Below are 24900 nucleotides of genomic sequence, written 5' to 3' on the forward strand. Positions count from 1 at the left end.
CCCCCCCGCAGGCCTCCACCCAGTCAGCATTCCCATGCGTTTCTCCGCCCCTTCCCTCGGGGCCACCTCTACTCCAACCTCCAGAACCCGCAGTCGGTTCCATTGGCTGCTTGGGGACTGAGGACTGGGGCCGCCCAGACGCCAGGAACTCAGGGCCGGGCTCGGGCGCATGCGCAGCCTCCAGACGGAAGCCCGGAAGGAGGGGTGGGGGGCGGTGGCTCAGGTTTCTCAGGGCGGCGGCGGGGACGCGGCTGGCGTTGGCACCATGTATCCGCTGTAACGCGCAGGCTGCGCTGTCCGGGGGGAGGGGGGAGAGGAGGACTCCGCGGTGTAGTTCTTCGCCATGAACCTGAGGGGCCTCTTCCAGGACTTCAACCCGAGGTGAGGCGGCGGTGGCGGTGGCGGCGGCGCCGGCGCCTCCGGGAGTCCGCGCCGGGGGCTTGGGGGCAGGCTGAGGCTTGGGCTCCTGGTAGGTGCGACAGCTGTGATGCTGCATCCCGAAGACCTGGGAGACTGCCAGAGGGTCCCTGCGGGTGCCAGCGGCTCTCTGGGAAAGCAGTGGGCCTCAGCACCCATCTTCCCGCTTCTCCTCCAGTGCCAACTAGAACCACTCGACCACGGCCCAAGTCGTCCGGCCGGATCCCTGTCCTCCCCAAAGGAACCCCATTTTTCTCCTCTTGCCTTCCCTTATTGGTAACCCAACGTCCCCTTCTCGGTTCCATGTTCTCCCAACCCACCGCCTGCCCTCCATTCTCTGTGCCAGGGCCATCTCACTTGACCCAACACCCCTACACCCCAACCACAGCTGTTTCCTTCAGTACTTGTCAGCCCTTGAGGTTTTTCTTGGATTTATACCCATCCCTTGTTTGTTTGATGCTTTGTTTATTCGATATCTGAAACATGATTGAATCCTTGGAGTCCGTATCAGGGTATGGCAATACCTTACATAATGCCTTTGGGGGCGAGCCTGATTTTCCATACGCGTTTTCTCATCGGTCTTCACTATAAGTTTGTTTGCAGGAAGTAAATTTTGCTGTCCTTATTCCCCAGATGGGGAACACCCAGTGGACAGTGTGGAGAAAACACTGGCAAAGGAATCAAGTGTCCGTCCTTGCACTTGTCCAACTGTTCCGTAACTCTCTGTTCCCTCCCCTAGGCTGTGTGTTCTCTGAAGCAGAGGCTAGCTCCTGCTTTCCTCCTTTCCCCCAGCACCTTCTACCCCTGGAACATAGTAGACACATATGAAATGTCTGTAGAACTAAACTGAACCAAAAGTCCTGTATTGGAGACCAGGCCATATGTAACCTGGTGATTCTTTGCACTTCTTTGACTCATCTATAACATAAGGGGTTGGCCTAACTGATCTCTTAATTCTGCTGCTCTGTAGATACTTCACAGATGTTTCCTATTTGCAAGTGGGAAGCCATGCATTTAATAAACCATTTGTGTGCTAGGTCCTCTGCTCTGTACTTTGAATGCTGGGCTGTCCCAACTTGGGGGTGAAGGAGGGAACCCCATTTTGTTTTTAAGTGTGTATTGTGGGCACACCTCGTAAACAGGCAACTTTGTACTGTGCAGTACTGAACTGTGGGGGCCCAGTGGAAACTATTATCTTGCTTGCTTGTTGGAGATGAAAGGAAGTCTTGGGAGAGTATTTCTGAATGATGGGGGTGCAGTCTCCTTAGGGATGGTGAAATTTAAAGCCATAAACCATCATGGCTTCCTAGGCACTCTTATTCTTTGAGTTCATATTCTGATCTTGAGTGCCACTGTCCCTATCACAGTGTAGTCATTATCATTGTTGGTCTTGAAGGCACTCCACATAGAGGAACATATTTATAATACATAACAAAACTAAATGCAGTCCCTTCACGTGCTGCTTCTAGGAGTAGGGATTGGTGTGCAGGGAAACGGGAATGGTGCTGGGGTTGGACATGTTTTGTGTGTCTTCATTGTTTGGAGAGGGTGATAAGAGAGATAAGTAAAAGCCGAATTGTTTTTTGTTCTTGGGCAACCCACTTATCTGTCTGTTTAATCTGTAGAATGTGTATAATCTCTAAGTAGGATAGTGAGGCTAGATTAATGATTGATTGCAAAGTGCTTTTCAAACAGAAAGTTCCAAGGCTTGTTCCCAATGTGACAGATAATCCAGAAATCACAAGGAACTACCTCAAGTGATCTAAAAGGCTAACAAGAGTTGCCAAAGCAAAACAATGCTACACTGAAAACACCCGTAACCATTTTTCCTTTAGCTTTATTTTTTTTCTCAAAATACTAATATCTGGGAATTATCATGAAATACTCTATCTAAAGAGATTTACGTTAATCTTCAACTTTTACCAGTACCTTAATACTACCTGAATTAAAATGTATCTCTGCCTGAAAAGTTTCTTTTTTTTTTTTCTGAAAAGTTTAAAGGTCTTTTTTACTGCACCATTTTCCTGAAAGTTGGTGTTGTTAACAGGAAATAGTAGTATTACCTTACAGAAATTTCAGTAAGACATGGGCCAGGTAATATTGGCAAGTTATTTCTTTTTAAGCATGTATTGTGGGCATACCTCGTTTCTAACATCTTTCTTTAGTTCCAGACAATTAGCAAACTGAGGATGTAGACAGGAATATGCATTTTGCTGCATCCTTAGATCTTGATGCTGCTGCTTTGTTCCCTGCCTCTAATTCTGAACCAATTTAATCTCTCCCTCCTATCCCAGGACCTTGACACACACAGTTTTCTTCATCAGGAATATTTCCCTCTCCTCGTGATCTAGTTAATTGCTATTTATCCTTCAGATCTCTGGTCACTTGGTTCTTGCTGGGGATAGACTTCTTAATTTCCCAACCAGGGCCGCTGCTGCCTGTTTGAACAATCTTTGTAGTTTACCACATTCCTTCATCATGACAATTACTTGTGCTCTTGCATTTCTGTGCTATTTGATTGCTACTACTCTCTTCTACTATAAGCTCTGTGGGGCCAAGGTCATTACTCTACCATTATTATACCTTGATATAATTATTGAACCAATATTTGTAGATTAAATGAGTGAATAACTCTCCTGAGCCTAAAAGAGCTATCTAGAGCTGCTGTTTCAATCACTGTTTTCCTGGTGGGCCTGTGGCCTGATTCTCTTTCCTATTACCCTATTCCTGCCTTCAGAGTTTAGCTATTCCATAGGAGACATGGGAAAGACCTTGAAACTAAAGCAGAATGTGGCTGCCTTTCTTTGCAGATTATGTATGTGTCACAACATTATTTACTAGCATGGTTTAGTGGTTTCCAAGACATGGGCTGTGGCTCCATATCTCTGTCCTGCCTTGTAGATCTCGGTGAATCTGAAACTACTGCAGTTATTTCTGAAGCTCTGGAAACTGCAATGACAGAGAATCATTCACAAGTGTTAACACTAAGTTGTGTAGGGCTGCATCTGACCCTCTGCCTATTTCCATCTGGCACAAAATGGTTGATTGTGAACGTTTTCCCCCCATAATTGCTTTTTAGTTACACAGGTTAAGACTTGATGAAAGAGACACATTGGACCACCAACTCCTTCCTTTGAATGTTCTACACTTCCTAGCAGCTAGGGGTCTATTCCTAGAATAAATAAGCTAATAGAACTGCAAAATTGGCAAACCCTGATTCTGGGACATTCCCAAGGGTTAGGGATCTGGGATTAGGTGGAATTAAATGAGTACCCTGCCAAGACCATGAGGCCTTGAGATTTTCTACCTCCTTGTTAGAGTTGCTGGCTCAGAAAAGACCCTTCAGCCTTGGTAGCCAGGCAGCTATGGAAGAATATAAGAACTCTGCTAGGCCTTTGAAGTTGTCCACAGCAAGCTCCTGGTGGAAATATTGTGCATCTCTCATGTGTGCTACACTATAAAAAAAAAACTGAGAAATGCCTCTCTGAGGGTTTTGTAGTGTGGGTGTAGAGTACATGTTGAGGTCAGTAGTGTTTGAAAATTTCTCTGTGCTGCATCTTCTAAAGTCCTCCTATCCCTTACTTAAAGTCAGGAAAACTGAATATAATTGTTGATAGCATAGTTCACTAAAGGTCTTTAAGTGTTGTTTGCAAAGTCTAATTAAAGTATTAATACATGGAGCAACTCCCAAGTTCCTACCATGTACCAAAAGATGTGCTAGGTGCCTTAAGTACAAGAATAAATGGGATGTAGTCCTTCTTTCGGTGCTCAAGCCTAGTGAAAGAAACAAATGGAAAGAGAAATTCTCTGTGTAGAGCAGACAGGGAATATTCCACAGTGAAAGTGACTTTTAAGCTAGATTTTGAAGGATGATTGTTGGGTTTTATCAGACCAGAGGACAGGAATAGTATTTTAGAAAGGACAAAATATGCAAAGACATGGGGCTTTGAGAGGGCCTAGAATGTTCATACAGTGTAGAAAGGTCATTGTGGTGGGAGTTCTACAGACAATACCTGCCCCGTATTATAAAAATACATAGTGCCAGTCACTGCAGATATTCTCTATGAATTGTATTTTAAAAGCAGGTTCCTAATCCATCAGCATGAGTGCAATGTCAGTATTGTCAGTGAGCTTACTACTCATCACCCAAATGATTATTGTTCTGTCATATAAAGCCATCTATAGTCAGAAAATTGTCTTAAATTTATTGAATTTATGAACAATAACTGTGATTTATTGAGTTTTAGTTAGCAGGCTCATTTTAGAGTCTTAGAGAGTTTGTGCCTTCCCTAAAGTTATTAAGGTATTAAGGGGCCAAGTTGTAATTCTATTCCAAGAGAGTTTCCTTCTGATGTCTGTGCTCTTTCCTGCATGCCATGCTCTCTGTCTAGTTTAGTGACAGTCCTTTTCCCCCATGACACATTAGTTCCAGTATACTAAGAAACCTTTTATTTATGAGTTATAAGTGGTTAATCAAAGCAAACTTTATATTCAAGATTATATATCCAAATGAGTATTATTATTCAAAGAAGTTACTAGGGAGCAAAAAGAATATATGCCCCTTCCATTGCTCATACTACTTGCTACTCATCTCTAATTCCCTTTAGAGTCAGTTTTACAAATCATATAAGAAAAGCTGTCTTATTGCATTATAATCATATATCATTTTGAACCAAAATAGTTCCACCTAGTTTGATCACACATCATATTCACTAAACTTGGTTCTGGCTGGCTTTTGGCAGTTTCCAGAAAATTAAATCCACTTTCGGTGAAGATTTGGCACCATTTAGGATATTCAAATGAACAGACTGTAGACTCTCAGGGTGCTTCTAAGGGGAAAGCTTCAAAGACAGTTTGAGCAATGACATATTGCTCTGCCTCCCAAGGAGGCTGGATAAAGGAGACAAAGTCTCATTTATAATGTATAATTTCTGGTTTTGAAAATATTATTCCCATCACTTTATAACTAACACATATTTTTTCTTAGCAGTGAGTTCTTTGAGGGCCAGGATTTTGAGACACTGAATAAATGTGTTGAATGAGTGGATGTTGATTTGATATGTATCACTGGAAAATTCTTGTAGGAGAGAGTGGATTGGAGGAGAATTAGTTTCCTAGGACTCTAAGAGATAAATTTCCTAATATTGAACTGGGGGTTTCTGATTGTTCTGCCTGATGATCATTTGTACCTTTACAAGGTGTCTAGAATTCCAGTTAAAAGCATTGAATTGAACCTTGCAGATAGGTGATTTATAACTATAATTCATACTCCCTAGCTCTGACCTACTGGAAAAATGAAATTGTTGCATCAATACGGCAGAACTTTTTTCTTTCATTATACGACTAGAGCTACAGTAGGCAAAATGTGTAATTTGCTCAGGACTTTCATATTATCTTAATGAATCAGCATAGGAGCAATCAGATGAGGAGACAGACTTGGGAGTGGGGAGTAACTCACCTAAGAACACACTGCTGATGTCAGTTAAGGAACCTGAATGTAGATTTTCCCAATGTCCTGGGCTCTTTCTAGTCCTCCTTAAAAGTCATTTGTTTTTATTTGAATGTTGTGCTTTCTTATAGCTACTGATTAGGTGCTCTTAAAATTCTTTTCATCTTAATAAAACCAATTAAAATCTTCACCAAAAAAATTTTAACTTGGATAGTTTAGTACTGCTCAATGTAAGAAGTTCAGCCTCTTTAAAGTTTTTGTGAGAATATCAATTAGCAGTTCGTCAATTGTAGCCATTCCCTCATGCCATAGACATGTATGTGACATCCAGAGTGAGAGTGTGTGTGTATGTGTGTGAGAGAGAATATGTAATAGTAGGCAAGCATGTATACATGCTCCCATTAAGCCAGAAGCTTACACTAGAGAAAATTCTTGTGTCTGAAGAGAGTCCAGTTTCATTCTTTTGATTTGTAGAAAACAGATACTAGAACTTTCATACTCAAAACATCCTTTTGCTGTGTATACTCCCTTTCTTCTTTCTTCCTCCTTTTTTTTCCCACCACAAAGCTGACAGAAGGAATTCAAGCCTGATCAGAAAGATCGGCATAAATTTTAGAGAGGATACTGCTTTTTGGTGCAGCCCATGTGGCACTACTTTAGTGATCATGCTCTAAAATTTCTGATTCAGATGAGAAAGGAATTTTTTTCTACTGAGGAATGAAACCAGGGAGTGTGCATGTTAGGCAAGTGCTGTACCACTATCCTAACCCTAGGAATAATCTGTTTTAAAGGTGTTGCTATGGTTTGAATGTGTACTTCAAAAATTCATGTGTTGGCAATAGCTAAACTGTGGAACCAACCTAGATGCCCTTCAGTAGATGAATGGATAAAGAAAATGTAGCATATATACACAATGGAATACTCAGCAATTAAAGAGAATAAAATCATGGCATTTGTAGGTAAATGGATGCAGTTGGAGAAGATAATGCTAAGTTAGCCAATCCCCAAAAACCAAATGCCAAATGTTTTCTCTGACTTAAGGATGCTGATTCATAATGGGGTTGGGGGGGGGCATGGGAGGATTAGATAAATTTTAGATAGGGCAAAGGGGAAGGAGGGTAAGGGAGGGGGCATGGGGTTAGGAAAGATGATGGAATGAGATGGACATCATTACCCCAAGTACATGTATGAAGACACAAATGGTGTGAATATACTTTGTATACAACCAGAGATGAAAAGTTGTGCTCTATATATGTAATATGAATTGTAATGCATTCTGCTGTCATATATAACAAATTAGAATAAAATTTAAAAAAAAATTAAAAAGAAAAAAATTCATGTGTTGGAAACATAATCCCTAAATTCATACGCTAATAGTATTTGAAGGTGGAGCTTTTGGGAGGTAATAAGAATTCAATGAAATCAGGAGGTTTGAACTCCCATGATGGCATTAATAATTTTAAAGAAGAGGAAGAGAGACCCAAGCTCACACACTTGCTGTATCTTGCTATGTTATGCCTTCCTTCATATTATGATACAGCACAGATACTGTCATCCATTGCTGGCGCCATGCTCTTAGACTTTTCAGCCTCTAAAACTATAAGAAATCAGTTTTCTTTTTTTTAAAATAAATTATCCAGTTGTTAAGTTATAACTATAGGAAACAGAATAAAACAAAAAAAAAGTGGTGCCAGGAGTGGGGCTGTTTTTAAACAAAAATCTGAAAATGTGGAAGTGGCTTTTTTTATTGTCATTCCACAATGTCAGAATTTATTGAATAACAATAAATTTACAAGCTACACCACCTTCATCAGTGGCAGTTCACTGAATACTTGTGGATCACTTGGTAGTCAAAAGCTGGACAATCACAGGTTCTTTTATTTCACTTTTAATGTCTATAATATTTAAGCACTCACAGCAGACATCACACTTCACACAACTATACATATGAGTTACAGAAAGGCCAAGAAGGGTTAAGTAAGGCAGGCACAGGGGTTCAGGGGATGAACTGAGAGCAAAGGCAGAGAACACAGATGGATGCAAAGAATAACTAACTGTAGGTGGTCAGACAGTGCAGTGTTGTCAAAATGCAGGAACTTGAGGCTGTGTTTGTGGCTCAAGTAGTAGCGTGCTTGCTTAGCACTTGTGAGGCACTGGGTTCTATCCTAAGCACCATATAAAATAAAGATATTGTATCCACCTAAAACTAAAAAATAAATATTAAAAAAGTGAAGGAACTTATTCTAGGCCAAGGTCTGGACAGTGGCAGTTTCACAGTGTCAGTGTGGAGTGGGACTAAGTGATCAACACAGACAGGAGAAACTTCACTCTACTAAAGCCTAAGGCCAGAGATTTGGAGGTTTGTTGCTGTGGTGATTTTCATAGGCAAGACTCAAGACAAATGAACAGGTGATGGGGTCAAGGTGCCACTATGTCAAGTTTTGAGGTGCCCCTCCTTTTATGGGTCTGGAGTGACCCATTTGGTGTTCTATTGTGTTCAATGCTCATGGGCCTAGTTTTTTTTTTTTTCAATATGAGATTGATATGCCCATGTGTCTGTGTGCTTCTGATTAATTTGATAAATTCATGGGTGGTCATTCTTTTTTTTTTTTTTTTTTGTATTAGGCATTGAACCCAGAGGTGCTTAACCACTGAGCCACATACTCAGCCCTTTTAATTTTTTTTTTTTTGACATATAGTCTCACTAAATGTCTTAGGGCCTTGCTAAGTTGCTGAAGCTGGTTTGAACTTGCTATCCTCCTGCCTCAGCTTCTAAGCTGCTGGGCTTACAGGTGTGCACCATCGCACCCAGCCATGGGTGGTCTTTCTTGTTGCACAATTGATTTATTTATCAGTTTATGCCTTATGGTTGTGCCAGGCAGATAGTGGTTGTTTACTTGTACAAACAGGTGTAGAGTCATTTCACCTCAGCCCTTAAACACAAAGTGGAGTAGCTCAAGACAAGCTACTGCTCTACAAAATAGAGTAACAAAGGTTTAAGCACATTCTAAAATCTGCTATTCTATACCTCGCACAGTAACTTGGAGAGGACATAGCTGCTCCCTACAGTCTCACTAAATTGCTGAGGCTGATCTTGAACTTGCAACCCTACGGCCTCAGCTTCCCAAATTGCTGGGGTTACAGGTGTGCGCCACACCATTGGCTCCTGTGTTTTTTACAAGGATTTTTTATGTCCTACCCTAGTCTTACCATTGCTTTTTGGGAGTAGGTAATTTGTTTTGATTTCAGAGTTTCACAACTGGAAGGTGAATCTTGGCTTGAATCTCACCCATGTCTAATTTAGATGAGACAATGGACTTTTGAGTTAAAACTGGAATAAGTTATTTGAGACTATTGGAATAGATTGAATGCATTTTGCATTGTGAAAAGTGCATGGATTGTGAAAGTCAGGGGGCAGAATAGTATGATTTGAATGTGTCCTTCAGAAGTTCATGTGTTGAAAACCTAATTGCCACATTCATAGGTGAATGTATTTGGATGTGGGGCCTTTAAGAAGTAATTAGGATTAGATGACATCAGGATATAATGGCATTAATGGTTTTGTAAGAAGATGAAGAAATGGTTTTGTAAGAAGATGAAGAAAGACTCAAGCTATCAGCTTGCTCTGTCTTATCCTGTGATGCCTTCCACCATGTTAAGCTGTAGCAAGAATGTTCTCACCAGATGCCAATCTGATCCTGGCTCCATGCTCTTCAGACTTCCTAGATTCTAGATCCATGAGCCAAATAATCTTCTATTCTTCATCTGTTACCCAATGTGTGGTATCCAATGATACCAGCAGAAAACAGGCCGACAGGTGTAATTGGGAAAGTAAAATTTAGGAAGTAGTGTTTAGTATTAAAATATCCAGAAGAACATCCTTTTGCTAGTTTGTGGAGAATTAAGCAAAGTACTTTGGTCTGAATGTTTCTTGAAAAGTAACTCAAAATAGTTTAGGCTTTGTGAATTTTTAAATTAAATGTTCTTGTTACTGTGTTATTGCAGCATCATTCTCTTGCCAATCAGGCTTGGTATTTCCTATTTGATAATGCAGTCTTCTTTTGGAATGGTTTCATTGTTTTGGTAAACTTGAGATGCTGGAATTTCTTTTTCCTCCAAATAAAAGAATATATAAATTATGTCTTTTAAAATTTCCTATTATAGGGGCTGGGGTTGTGGCTCAGTGGTAGAGTGCTCGCCTAGCATATGTGAGGTCCTGGGTTCGATCCTCAGCACCACATAAAAAATGAATAAATAAAATAAAGGTATTGTGCCCAAAGATTTTTTTAAAATTTCCTATTATATTAATTTGTCTTATTTGCTCAATTTTATGGTGTAAGTTTTTTTCAAAGAACCAGCTGTTAGTATTATGAATTCTAGTTTTATGTCTGTATTTCTACTTTTAGGGTTTTTAAATTTCCAAATTTTGGTTTTCTTCCATAAATTTCCTAGCCAGAAACTCAGTTCATTTGATTTCCCTTTACAGCTTTTTATTTCTTTCTTTTCTTTTTTTTTCCTTTGGCAGCATCCCAGGCATTTTAATGTTTTAGTAGTATTTTAAATATTCCATAATAGTATTATGGAATAATTTAGTCATTATTTAGTCCTTAATTTAGTCATTATTTAAGGAAGGAAACTAACATTCATTGAATTTTCCCTGCATAGTGCCATGCCTAGCAATAAGTGCTTTCTAATTGGCTATTTAATTCTTACCTCAGCACTGTCTGATAGAGGTAGTATTTGCTGCATTTTGCTCAAGAGGAATGTGATACTCAAGTAAAGTTTATGCTAAATAATCTTGTCAAGTCTACTACACTGCTTAACAAGTCAGTACTGAGAACAATCCAAGTGGTTTGGTAATTTTCATTGTGTTTTTGTCAGTTTATTTTGAATTGTGTAGTTTCTGCCTCCAGTCTCTACAGAGTACAGTTGTATACCTTCCATCACATTCTTGCTCATTACCCTCATCAGTGATTCCCTATTGCCAATTGACCTGTTACAAGGACTTTTACTTTGATATTCAAATTCTGCTAGCATCTTGCCCCAGCCAGCCTCTTTCTTGTTCTCTCCAATGGCCTTTCTTCTGTCTCCAGCATCCCACCAACCATGGTTTACAGAACATACTTTGTGTTCAGTCTACTGAGATATCAAATCCTATCTATAACTTTTAAAAATCCTATTCTCTTTATCTGGAATTCCCCATCACTAGCTTGCTTCCCAGACCTCACCTCTCTTTCCAGCTGTCTCAGGGTAATGAATCTCCCAAGTCTCCAGTTTGCCATAAGATGTAGTTATTTGTTGATGCATCATCCCCCACTGCTATTCTTTGAGTATCAGGAGGAAAGAGACTATTACACCTCTTTATATGTTCAATACATTTCAAGCACTCAAATACTGTTTAAAGTTTTAAATTTGTTGTATTTGTATTGTTTATTGCTGTCCCATGATTATTTATTTCTCCCTGGAAAAAATCTGTATGTATATAAAGAAAGTATGTTTTCTTTTCCTGTTAATTATTAAAATAGATATGCTATTTTTATCTATTCTTAGTGTTCATTTCCATAGTTGCCCTAGGAACTTTGTCTACTTTATCTGAAGTTCACAATGAAAATATTTCTGTATGATCATTAAAAGAAAATTATCATCTTAATTCCATATTCTGCAACCATGCAGTTAGGTTTTTGTTATTTAGTATTTTCTTAGTAGTACTCTTAGTCTTCCAGTTGGGGGTTGCTTGAGATATACTTTATCAAATTACTGTGATAATAAACTGCTTATCTCATCCCCACCCAGGTATGATAGATTTCTCATCTCATACTTTTCTGGTAGTTGGGTTAACCTTTGACATTGGTTCCAAGTATGACTACTGAATACAACATATTTATAATTTGTTTTTTAATCTACTAAGTGGCCTTTTTAAAGTATAGCTCTAATAGGAAGAATAATGATGTCTTCCATGTATACCGACATATGTTCTGTGTCATGGCAAACGGGAATTAAAGTAGTAGATGAAATTAAATTAGCTAATCAGCTGACATTAAAATAGGGAGATTATTCTGGTTTCTCTGGTTGGGCACCATATAATTACTAGGTCTTTAAATTTAGAAGAGGGAGACAAAGTAAGAAGTCAGAGTGATTCAATGTGAGCGGTTCCAAATTCTTCATTGCTGACTTTGAAGGTAGCAGAAGAGGCTGTGTGCTAACTAATGGGGTGGCTTCTAGAAGCTGGAAGAGGCCAGGAATCATTCTCTCCTCAAGCCTCCAGAAGGAATGCAACTGCTGAAACGTTGAGGTTAGTTAGCCAAGTGAGACCCATATTGGACTGTTGACCTCCAGAACTATAAGATAATAAGTTTGTGCTTTTAAGCCTCTAGTTTTTTAATTTGTATGGCAGCAGTAGGAAGTTAACATAAGGACATTCAGCCACTTTTTATTTCTAACTCCAGTAATTGAATCATAAATTGTATTTTATATAATTTTGTCTTCTTATAAATGAAACTTATTTCCTTTCCATTTTTCTTTTTTCATGTAATAGACATAAAGCTCATAGGTTTATCTTTTAATTATATAAAAACCATAAAATAGTCACTTTTCTAATACTTAAAACATTTCAGTACTTATAGTTTCATTAATTCCACTACTCTTATTAGGTAAGAAAATTCTTTTATAGGAAATAATGCTTACAGCATTTATCTCCCCCCATCTATTTTTTTTATTTATACTACTTTAGAAAAAAATGCCTCTCTGTATTATCTAGTTTATATATGAATCCTATGTCTGTCATTATCCTTTCATTTGTTAACTTTCCAATTCCTTGATTTGTTTTAAGTATTGTGTTTAAGACCACTGTTTCTGCTAATGTTGTTTGTAGCCATAGCTTTGGTTGACAGATTGTTTTTGATTTTACAAGTTTGCCTGTGCTCTATTATATTTGTGATGACTCTGTTTTTATCAGCTTGTGAATCCCCTACACCACCATCCACCACAGGCCTTTTTCTTCTCCAAGGTCTAAGGGACAAAGTCATTCTTTGGCTTCTTTCAGTGTTACCTCCCTTTTGCTTTGTAGCATCTAATAAAAACCTGTCTTTGTTTTTGAGTATTAATAATAATAACATGTACTTAATATAGTAGATATTAAACTTTTCCACAAATCCCTGGAGGACCTAGAGACCCTTTCTATCAGGTCTGCAAGGTTGAAATTATTTTCATAATAAAGGTGATGTTTGCCTTTTTTCTCTGGGTTGACAATTGGCACTGGTAGTGCTTAAGCAGTGGTGGGTCAAACAGCAGATACTTGGGTATGAATGAGGATAGTACTACCAGCTGCATTAGTCATGGGATTCTTCACTGCCACACATTTTCACTTTAAAATGCCAGTTTCAAAAGCAGTAAGAAATGTTAATCTTGGTTAATCTTAACCCCTGAACATTCCAGGTGATGAAATGGAGAAAATGCATAAAAGCCTTCTGCTCTAGACTGACATCCAACAGTTGACTCAAGGAAAAAACTTTATGTGAGTTGCAAGTTTCTGGAATTTTTTTTATGGAACACCATTTTTAATTTGAAGGACAATAACAGAGCCTGTGGTTCTGTGTATTAGGGTATTTAGCAGATATTCTCTCAAAAATACCAGAAGTGAACCTACCACTTCACGGAAAGCAACTCACAGTATTTTACAAATGTTAAAATTTGAGCATTCATGAGAAAATCAGATTTTTTAAAAAACTGTATCTGTCACCATGAGCTTGATATGCTTCTAGGACTTAAAACACTTGATAAAGTAGGTGGTGATAATAATGAATGTGAATTGTTTTTTGCTGTTGTGGAGTGAAATGTGTCACCATTCGAAAGATTTTCATCAGTGAATCAGTTTTTTCCAGTTGACCTTCATGTAATCATACAATCACACAGGAATAAGAGTCATTTAAAATGTGACCGACAAGTAGATTTACATGTGGTAGAGTATAAAAAGACCATTGACAAGATTTCAGACTTCACATGTATTTAAACTTTAAGAAACTATCACATGAATAGTGGTGTCCCATTAAAGAATATCCACCATTATCTGAAAGAGACATTAAAATACTGGGTTCTGTTCTAATTATTTATCTCCATGAGGCTAGGTTTTCTTTGTATGCTTGAACCAAAACAGCATTGCAACAGAATGGATGTAAAGGTACATACCTATGGGAGGCTAGAAATTTAAAATTTTGCAAAACTGTAGAAATAATACTATTCCTTTCACTAAGTTTGTGTTAGTTTTGGAAAATAGTTTTTTCTGTAAATGTATGTTATTTATGTTAATATGTAATGTGCCCACTCTTGTTACTTTTAAATAATATTTTAAAGTAGCCATTTTAAAATCTGATGAATAGCAATAGATATAACCCATATCATCTCTTTGTGGTCCTCAGTAATTTTTAAGAGTGTAAAGGAGTCCTAATACTTAACATTTTAAGACCTACCAATTCAGTACTTTACAGAAAGCACTTTTCATAATTTTTATATTATATTCATAATACATTATGAGGTATAAATTGTTACCCTAATTTTACAGATGAGAATACTGTGACCCAGATAGACTAGATATATTCTATTTAGCAACCACTTTAAATTTGATGGTCTTCCAACTCTCTTGGAGGTTTGCTTCTGAGTTAAATTTCGTAGGTCCATCTCCTTACTACCTTCCTGTATTTTTCAATTGAAGTTCCTTATGTCATTATGTATAGTACAAAAATAGTACATTCTCCTCACAGAAAAATCAGATATCCCAAGCAAAAGCATGCAATTCTCCCCAGCAAACGTAACTGTAAACTGTTTAGATGGTCTCCTAAGCATATTTAATTATCAGTGTAAAGTCAGTATATTCTAGTACACAATTAAAAAGCTACTGGAGTCAAATAGATCTTAGTTTGAATCATAACTCTATGAGCTCTTAGACAAGTTTTAACAACTAAGCCTCCATCTTTAAAATGGGAATAGTCTAAGTACCTACTTTATAGGGTTGCTGTGGGGCTTAAGTGAGATAATGCATAAAGAACAGCTTAGTGCTTGGCACTATAAACACCATAAACATTCAATAAATGTCAGCTGCTGAGGATATGTATGTGTGTATGAGTAGTCACATCAATAGATAGGTCAGGTTTATTGGGATATATTTACATGCAGTGAAATTTATCCATTTCAGTGTATATCCTGTGAATTTAACAGATCCATACACTTGTCTAACTGCCACCTAAAGATGGATATAGAACGGTTTCAGCACTGTAGAAAATTCCTTAATGCCAACCTTTCCCCCAACACAACCACTGGTAACTACACTGATGTGTTTACTATGTCTAGGAATTATGCCTTTTCCAGAATGCCAAATAAATGGTGTTGTACCATGTGTTGTTTCAGTCTGAATTATTTTATTCAGCATAATGCATTTGAGGTTCATTCATGTTGTATGCATTCATAGTTTGTTTCTTTTTACTTCTGGTTACTGTTCCATTGAATGGAGGTACCAGGATTGGCTAAGCACTCACATGGACATTTGGGTTGATTTCAGTGGTTGTTAAGAATAAAACTGCTGTGAATATTTAAATAGAAGCCTTTGTGTCGTCATTTTTCCTTTATTCTTGGATAAATCCCTAGGTATGGGATTCCTGGGCCCTGGAGTTCTAATTGCTCCATATCCTTGTCAACAGTCATCAATTATATTAATGTTAACCCTTCTAATAAGTGTAATTTTATCTCACTGTGGTTACCATTTGCACTTTTTAGTGACTGAAAACTGGTCATCTTTTTAGGTGCCTATTTGCCTTTTGTATATTTTCTATGGTAGTGTGGTTTTGGCCTTTTTTTTTTATCAAGTTGTGGTCTTAACTTTTAGTTATAGAAGTCTTTTTTATAAACTGAATATAGACACTTTGTCAGATATACATTTTCAGAGTGTTTTCTCTCAGTTGGTGCCTTAGCTTATTGTTTGGTTAATTTTGTCTTTAGGAGAGTAAGAATTTTTAATTTTGAAGAAATTCAGTTTTGTCCCATCTAAGAAATCTTTGCCTAACCATAGGTTGCAAATACTTTTTTTCCTATATGTTTTAGATGTTTAATAATGTGGGGTGTTACATTTAAGACTGTGGTTTATTGCACATAAATATTTGATTGTGCTGTGAGGTTGTTATGGTTTAGATATTAGGTGTCCCCAAAAATTTCAAGTGTGAGACAACACAAGAAGGTTTAGAGGTAGAATGATTGGGTTATGAGAGCCTTAACACAATCAGTGATTTGGGCTCCTGATAGGAATTAACTGAGTGGTAACTGTAGGTAGGTATGGTGTGGCTGGAGGAGTTAGGCCATTGCGGGCATGCCTTTGGGTATATGAAATCCTGAGCCTCTTTCCTCTGCTACACTTTTCCACCAGAATGTTTTGCCTCACCTTGAGCGCCAGCGAATGGATCTAGCTTTCTATGTACTGAAACTGTGAGCTCCAAAATAAACTTTTTCTTTTCTAAAATTGTTCTTATTGGATCTTTTGGTCACAGAAGCAAAAAAGCTCACTTAAACTGATGTTAAAAATCAGGGTGCATTTTTTTCATCTATCCAGTTGTTCCAGCACCATTTATTGAATTACAAACATTTCTCAATTGAATTGCCTTGGCACTGTCTTTCTTTTTAGAAGTTTCCTAGAATAAAGTAGTCCATAATACCCCTTAACTCCTATCCCTTTAATGTTTATAGGACTTTGTAGTGATATACCTGCTTTCATCCTTGATATTGATAATTTGTGTGTACTCTTTTTTTTCCTGATCACTCTGGCTATAGACTTACCAATTTTAATTTTTTTTCAAAAAATAGCTTTTAGTTTCCCTTTTTCTTGTCTATCTCTGGTGTATTTCATTGATTTATGTGCTTATATTTATTATTTTTGTCCCTCTGTTTATTTGTAAAATTTTTCTTCTATTCCCAGTTTCCTAAGATGGAATCTTGGATCATTTACTTGAGAACTTCTTTTTTAAAATTTAATTTAAATTTATTTTAAAATGATACATAAAAACTTAAGATTGTACATTTATTAAAAGGGGTGTCATGCTGGGTACAATGGTGCATGCCTGTAATCCCAGTGACTCAAGAGGCTGAGAGCAGAATCATAAATTTGAGACCAGCCTTTACGACTTAGTGATATTCTGTCTCAAAAAATAAAATAAAAAAAAAATAAATATATATATATATATATATATATATATATATATATATATATATATATATATATATATGAAGAGCTAAGGATGTAGCTCTATGGTAAAGCATTCCTGGAATCATTCCTTAATACCACCACCACCAAAAAGGAGGGCTGGTACCATGGTTATCTATAGATACCCTAGTTGGTGTGTTATCAGACCTTCTTGATCTTTTTTTTTTTTTTTTTTTTTTTTGGCAGGGCGGGGAGTATCAGGGATTGAACTCAGGGACATTTGACCACTGAACCATATCCCCAGTCCTATTTTGTATTTTATTTAGAGACTGGGTCTCACTGAGTTGCTTGGTGCTTCGATGTTGCTGAGGCTGGCTTTGAACTTGTGATCTTCCTGCCTCAGGGTCCCAAACTACTGGGATTACAGGTATGCTCCACCTAGCCTGGCCTTCTTGCTCTTTTCTAATTGTAAACTTAGTCCCTATTGATCAAAACCTCTCCCAATTCCTCCCTTCCTTCTCTTCTGAGTCTCTAGTAACCACCACCCCACTCTCAACTTCTGTGAGATCATTTTTTTTACATTCTACTTATGAGTGAGATCATGTGATACTTATCTTTCTGTGATTGCCTTATGTCACTTAATATAGTGATCTCCAATTCCATGCGTGTTTCTGCAAACAATAGGAATTGTACTCTTTGTGACAGAATAGTATTCCATTGTGTATAGGTACCACACTATCTTTACCCATCCATACTTTGATGGGCACTTAGGTTGATTCTGTATCTTGGCTACTGTGAGTAGTGCTGCAATAAATATGGGAGAAGTTTACTGCAATTGACATACTGAGTTAATTATTTTTATATATACATTTAGGAGTGGGGTTAGTGGATCACAAGTTAGCTCTATTTTTAATTTTTTGAAAAACCGCCATACAGATTTCTGTAACAGCATATTAATTTAAAGAACTTCTTTTCAATGCAAGCATTTTGTATTATTTTCACAAATTTGGTGTATTGTGTTTTCACTTTCATTTAGTCCAAAATGCTTTCTAATTTTTCTTTTGCTTACAGATTATTTAGAAGTGTGGTAGTTAATTTTAAAGTATTTTGAGAATTTTCCAGATATCTGCCTGTTGTTGATTTCTAATTTAATTTCACTGTGTTTAGACACTTTTAAAATGTGATTTCAGTGCTTCTAAATTTGGTGACCTATGTTTTATGGCCAAAAATTCAATCTGTTTTGCTGAATGTTTCATGTGGACTTGAAAGGAATTTGTATTTTGTGGTTGTTGGGAGGAACTCTTTTTATCAAATCAGGTCAACTTGGTTGAATGTTGTTACAATCCTGTATATCTTTAGAAATTTTTTTATCAGTATGTTCTATTAATACTGATAGAAAAGTATGGATTTTCATTTATAACTACAAATTTTTCTACTTCTCCTTTTTGTTTGCTTATGTTTTCTACCTGCATTTTAACATTTTGTTATTAGATACTTAAATATATATGATTGTTAGACCCTCTTGAAAAATTGACCCCTTTGTCATTATGAACTGCCCATATTTTTCCCTGATAATATTCCTTATTCAGAAATATACTTTCTTATATTGTGGTAGGCAGAATGGTTCCCAGCAAAGAAATTCATGTCCTGAGCTCTGGAACCTTTGAACATGTGATGTTATGTGGCAAAACTTTCCAAATGTATTTCAGCTTATACTATCCATTTCTATTGTACTCTGACAAATTGCCACAGATGTAGTGTCTTAAAACCACACAAACTTATTATCTCAGAATTCTTTAGGACAGCATTCTTAGGTACAGCATGGGCTTAGTGGCTCTTCTGCTTAGAGTCTCACAGGTTGAAATCAGAGTGTTAACAGGGCTGCATTCCTTTGTGGAGGCTCTGGAGATTAATCCGCTCCCAAGGTCATTTGGGCTATTGTGAAAATTTAGTTCTGTGGAATTGTAGGGCTGAGATTCCACCTCTCCTGCTTGCTATCAGCCAAGAATCTCAGCTTCTAGTGGTTGCTTGCATTCTTTGGTCCATGGTTCCTTCCATCTTCAAAGCCAGCAATAGCAGGTTGAGTCCTAATCTGGAATCTCTCTGATTCCCACTTTGACCACATCTCTCTGACTTACTCTTCTCCCTTCCTGTTCTTCTTCTGAGAACTCATGTGATTACTCTGGGCCCACTTGAATAATCTAGGATAATCTCCCTATTTTAAGATTAGCTGATTAAGATCCTTAATTCCATCTGTAGAGTTCCTTCACAGTAGAACTTAGGTTAGTGTTTGATTGAATAACCAGAGGACAGGAATCTTTTAAGACATCTTTAGATTTTGCTTACCATGGTTAAAATAGGGAAATTAGCCTGATTTATGTAAGTGGGGCTAGCCTAATCACATGAACTCATTTTGGGGGGGAGGACCTGGGATTGAACCTAGGGGCGCTTAACCACTGAGTTACATCTCCAGACCTTTTTTATATTTTATTTAGAGACAGGGTCTCTCAGAGTTGTTAAGTGCCTCCATAATCTGCTAAGGCTGGCTTTAAACTCGAAATCCTCCTGCCTCAGCCTCCCTAGTTGCTGGGATTATAGGCATGTACCATTATGCCTGGATAATCACATGAACTCTTAAAAGTAGAGAACTTTCTTTTCTAGGAAACAGGAGAGATATGGCAGGAGAATTCAGAAAAATTCCAAGTATATAAAGATTCAATATGCTGTTGCTGGCTTTGATATATAGAGGCCTATAGTATGCAATGACCCCCAACTGATAGACAGCAAATGAACAGGGCTATCTGTCCTACAATCACAAGCAGCTCAATTCTTCAAAGAATCTGAAATGAACTTGGAAGCAGATTCTGCTCAAAGTCTCCTAGTATGAGCCCCATCAACAGACATCTTGGTTTTTGCCTCTGTTCTGAAACTCGAAGCGGAGAAAATGACCATACCCACTGGCCTTCTCCCATACAGGTCAGTAATGTTATGGGCCAGGCTATATGGGCAATTACCAAACAGACTCCATTTTACCCTGAGACTCATATTGTGTAAAAAATGCTTCTCCCATGGAAAAGCCCCACCTCTGTACCCATGAATAGTTACCTAGCATAGCATACTTTGCAACACAAAATAGCAATTGTTATGGTAAAACTACCTGATTACTTGTAACAGTTTCCTCCTTGCTGCAGTAGCAAGAATGGAGTCACTATGGCTATAGGAGCAGGCAGGTATGGCCATAGGGACTCCATGTCACCTGTTCTAGACTCCACCTTAGTTTTTCTGTTACTGCTCTGTGAAGAGACAACTGCAGGACCCATTTCTGAGAAAACAAAATGAAAGCTGTTTTCTGCTAAATTTATATATATATATATATATATATATATATATATATATATATATATATATATATATAGAGAGAGAGAGAGAGAGAGAGAGAGAGAGAGAGAGAGAGAGTGTCTTCTGTACTTTTTATCCCCAAAAAATGTACTCAACCCAGGATATGGTGGTCTTGGTGACCTATATGACTTTGAAGTAGATTCTCGCCCCTACTGACCACTTGCTCGATGGTTGTCTAGCACCTTCTCTGACCCAAAATGTGGTTGACTGAGTTGTTCTGCTAACAGCTTTTTTTAGCTTCTGTACCTGCTTGCTTACAGCTATGTCAACCTGGATGTGGGTTTTGCAGTTTTTGCCTTTACATATCCTAAAATGCTCAAGCTCAGGGCTGTTCCTTGCAGAGACAGTTATAGGTCCTATGGAGAATAGTCACCAGCTGGCTGGCTAAATAAAAACTCTTCAAATTGGACAAAACTGGGACTTGTTGTGTTTTCTGAGTGACCTGCCCCACAACAAGTAAGATGATAAATTTGTGTTGTTTTAAGATGCTAAGTTTGTGATAATTTATTACTGCAGCAATAGAAGACTAAAACAGATACTAAGATAGTCGCTCCAGTTAGTATTTGTTTTGTACAACTTTTCCCAACCTTTTTGATTTTTTTTAGTTGCAGATGGACCCATACCTTATTTTATGTGGTGCTGAGAATTGAACCCAGTGCCTCACACATGCTAGACGAACACTCTGCCACTGAACCCCAACCCCAACCCCATCCTTTTGATTTTAATCAATCTGACTTTACAAAGTGGGTTTCTTTTAAGTAGTATATAGTTTTATTGCTTCTTTATCCAATATAATAAGCTTTGTCTTTAAATTGGTATTTATACCATTTATATTTAACATAGCTGTTGTCAGGATTAGATTTTCACTACCTTCTTGCTTCATCCTGGAAATCACCTCCAGTCCATAAACTGGGGCAATTCTAGTGTTTATTCTGTTTGTTTCCCCCTCCTCCCTCCGTTCTTCCTTCTTCCTTGTTCTTTACTGCCTGTCACCCAGTATCTGCAAATGGGGGTTTTATTTATTTCGTTCAGTTCTTTTTTAACATGGGGAGATAAATCCTATTTTTGATATTACATCTAGTCTGTGAGTAGAAATCTTCAACAATATAATTTTTTTGATACTAGGGATTGAACTCAGGGATACTGGACCACTAAGCCACATCTCCAGCCCTATTTTGTATTTTATTGAGAGACAGGGTCTCATTGAGTTGCTTAGCACCTGACTTTTTCTGAGACTGACTTTTAACTCATGATCCTCTTGCCTTAGCCTCCCAAGCCACTGGGATTACAGGCATGAACCACCACATTCAACTGTAATTTCTAATTAATATTTTAGGACCTCCTTTATAGCAATTCCTTTTTATGTGAGATGTGAGTGTCTCTCTCTCTCTCTCTCTCTCTCTCTCTCTCTCTCTCTCTCTGTGTTTTTACTCAGCCCTGGGAAGTATAATACATTTGCCAAAAATGTCTATGCCATATGAACATAGCAGATGGTTGTCTTTTTACAAATACACTAAAAAAAAATGTTGGGCTGGGATGTGGCTCAAGTGGTAACGCGCTCGCCTGGCATGAGCTGGGCACTGTGTTCGATCCTCAGCACCACATAAAAATAAAGATGTTGTGTCCACCAGAAACTGAAAAATAAATATTTAAAAAAATTCTCTTCTCTCTTCTCTCTTCTCTCTTCTTTCTCTCTTCTCTCTTCTCTCTTCTCTCTCTCTTTCTCTCTCTCTCTCTCTCAAAAAAAAAAATGGTGATAGAACTTGGCCATATTCTGAACATGTCAACCTTTTACAGTCTCTGTGCCTTGGTATAATTAGTTCTTCTGCCTAGAATACTTCCTCGACTTACTTCCTTTCTTCATGGAAGTATCCAAGTATCCTCTGGAAACAGCTCCATAGTCAACACTTCTCTGCTTCTCAGAGCTTCAGACAGAACTTGTATTTCCTCTTCCCAGCTGTTGTAACACCCTGCCTGTGGCACCAGTTTAGCACAGGTCATTCTGTGTTTTAATTATGTGTTTCTTTTTTAAGAGAGAGTGAGAGAGGGGGAGAGAGAGAGAGAGAGAGAGAATTTTTAATATTTATTTTTTAGTTATTGGCGGATACAACATCTTTGTTTGTATGTGGTGCTGAGGATCGAACTCGGGCCGCACGCATGCCAGGCGAGCGCGCTACCGCTTGAGCCACATCCCCAGCCCTTAATTATGTGTTTCTTGTGGACTTCCTCCTACCAGGAAGCCCTGGAAGACAGGGAACTTACTTTAGTCTTCTTTATGTTTCTCTTAACCCAATAAAATATATCTGCTATCTAAAACGTTTCAATAAATGATTGTTGAGTTAGTGACATTTTATGTACTGAAATATATTGCTATTACTCCATTTGTGAAGGTGAATCCCCTTTAATCATTTTACTTTTCTCCTAGTAAATTCCTCATCTATGCCTGTCTGCTGCTCTTCTCTGTGCTGCTGGCCCTTCGCCTGGATGGCATCATTCAGTGGAGTTACTGGGCTGTCTTTGCTCCAATATGGCTGTGGAAGTTGATGGTCATTGTTGGAGCCTCAGTTGGAACTGGAGTCTGGGCACGAAATCCTCAGTATCGGTAATAGTGCTTTATAAAACCCATTGGTCTCTATCCTAAGGATATCTTGCTTTTCCTCACTTTTTTTCATATTGTGAAATAATTAACATTTAAAAAATTTATTGTTCTGTTTTCCTCACTTTTGATAAAATGAGAACCATTCCTTTTCTACCTATTTTGGGTTTTGTAAGAACTATAGTACAGGCAAACTGAGAACCCTTTAGTGGTTTTTTTTTTTTTTTTTTAATTGGGTGTTTGGTATTTATTTTCTTAAAAAAGCAATGCTAGTTTGATTGGCTAAGTGCCAAGCCAGCCCACAAGTGCCTAAATAATCCAAAAGGAAACCAAACTACAGAATTTTTATGCCACAGGTGACTAAACATAGTTCTAGCCTTGATCATCAGGGATTTGACTTTCTCCAGATAACTTTTGGAACTATGGCTCCCCTTGTCCTACTCTCCTAGCACTGGGGTTTTAGGACTGTTAATGACTTCTGGAAGGTGGTTTGGTGGGAAGACTATAAGTCCTTTAGATGGGAGCCAGGGGAATGAGAAAAGTTGAGAGTCATGTTGAGAAGGAAGACAGAGTTTTTGGGGTCACTAGAGCCAGGTACAGCTAGTGTTACTGAGCTCTATGAGAGTATTTTTCTTCTCTTTCACAGAGACTGGAACTTCTTAAAGAAAAAAAAAGGTGTAATGGGGTGTGGGGGCTATTTGGGAAGTGAAGCAATGCCCAGTAGGCAAGTAGGGAGGGGAGAAGGAGGTACAGGCTGCTACTCCTGGTTGAAGAGTATAGAAATTGGGGCCCCTTCAACTTTTAAAATTATTGGTTATGAACTATAACAAGAAGATTTATATGGTGTGAGTATTATCTCATATGTATCTAGGAGCTTTAAAATAACTACACAAAGAGCCTTGGCAAGTCAGGGCTATTGATGTTTAGCTATTTTAAAGTCCTTATATCTTTCAAAAAAGATTGATTACCTATATGGCTGCACATCTTTTCCTTTTTATGAGATAGTATTAGATATTTAATGTTTATTCCTGAAATAATTAAAAGTAACTATTATTTTAGGTTTCAACAATTGATATTTAGAAGCTATTTGAACTCTTATCTGTTGTTTTAAGACTTTTTGAGCAAGGAAAAGAATTATGTGTTTGATTAAATATATGGAATGTATAGATATGGTCATTCCAGTGTTAACATTAACTGGTGGAACACTGTTGGTTCTAAGGGAACAAACATTGACCTTGTTTTCTCTGTGTTCTAATCTCAGGTGTGTCTATCACTGACAAGACATGTATATCAGAATGTTCATGTATATTTTGACTAAATATTGTAGGTCTTTTAAATGCATTATAAAGCATTTCTTGATTTGTGGCTTTACCATTTTTCAACTGTTAATGTATTAAGTTTGTGCTTGAATTGAATTAGCTAATTGAACTAATTTTGTTTGAGAACGATTTTAACTATTTTGTTACTTATCTTTCATCTGCAGGTTTTAATACATCCTAATGGAAAAGAAAGGAAAATAAAAAGACATTTAAACTTTTAATTTGTATTTTAAAGTAGCACCTAACAAATAGTTACCATATCTTGTTGAGAATAAACCACACTTGTTCATAAAGCTAGATTTATTTTTGTAGTATTGCATGAAATGTGATTTATATGGCTTTTAATTCAATGACAAATGAAAATCATAGACTGAAGAGATATTTGTCATTTTTTAACAGTAGAAGCAATCAGTATAAATAATCTTAGAAATAATTCTTGTAGTTGAATTTAAAGTTATGAACAAAAGTATATATATACATTGTCTGAGAAATAATTGTGGCTATTACTTCTGTGAATATCTTACTAAAGATCAGGTTTAAC

The 24900-nt window shown here is 37.6% G+C and overlaps 1 protein-coding gene across 1 annotated transcript in view; it reads left to right on the top strand.

The window, feature by feature from the left end:
* Positions 1–245: 245 nt before the first annotated feature.
* The window catches only part of Tmem185a (transmembrane protein 185A), a 38057-nt gene continuing 13402 nt past the window's right edge, over positions 246–24900 (top strand). Inside the window, exons 1-2 of the mRNA XM_077106675.1 lie at positions 246–381; positions 22870–23046. Of these exons, the coding sequence (XP_076962790.1) occupies positions 344–381; positions 22870–23046 (215 nt within the window). The 5' untranslated portion in view covers positions 246–343. The remainder of the gene's footprint in view (positions 382–22869; positions 23047–24900) is intronic.

This window comes from Callospermophilus lateralis, chromosome X (genome assembly GCF_048772815.1).
Source record: "Callospermophilus lateralis isolate mCalLat2 chromosome X, mCalLat2.hap1, whole genome shotgun sequence".
Lineage (NCBI taxonomy): Eukaryota > Metazoa > Chordata > Mammalia > Rodentia > Sciuridae > Callospermophilus > Callospermophilus lateralis.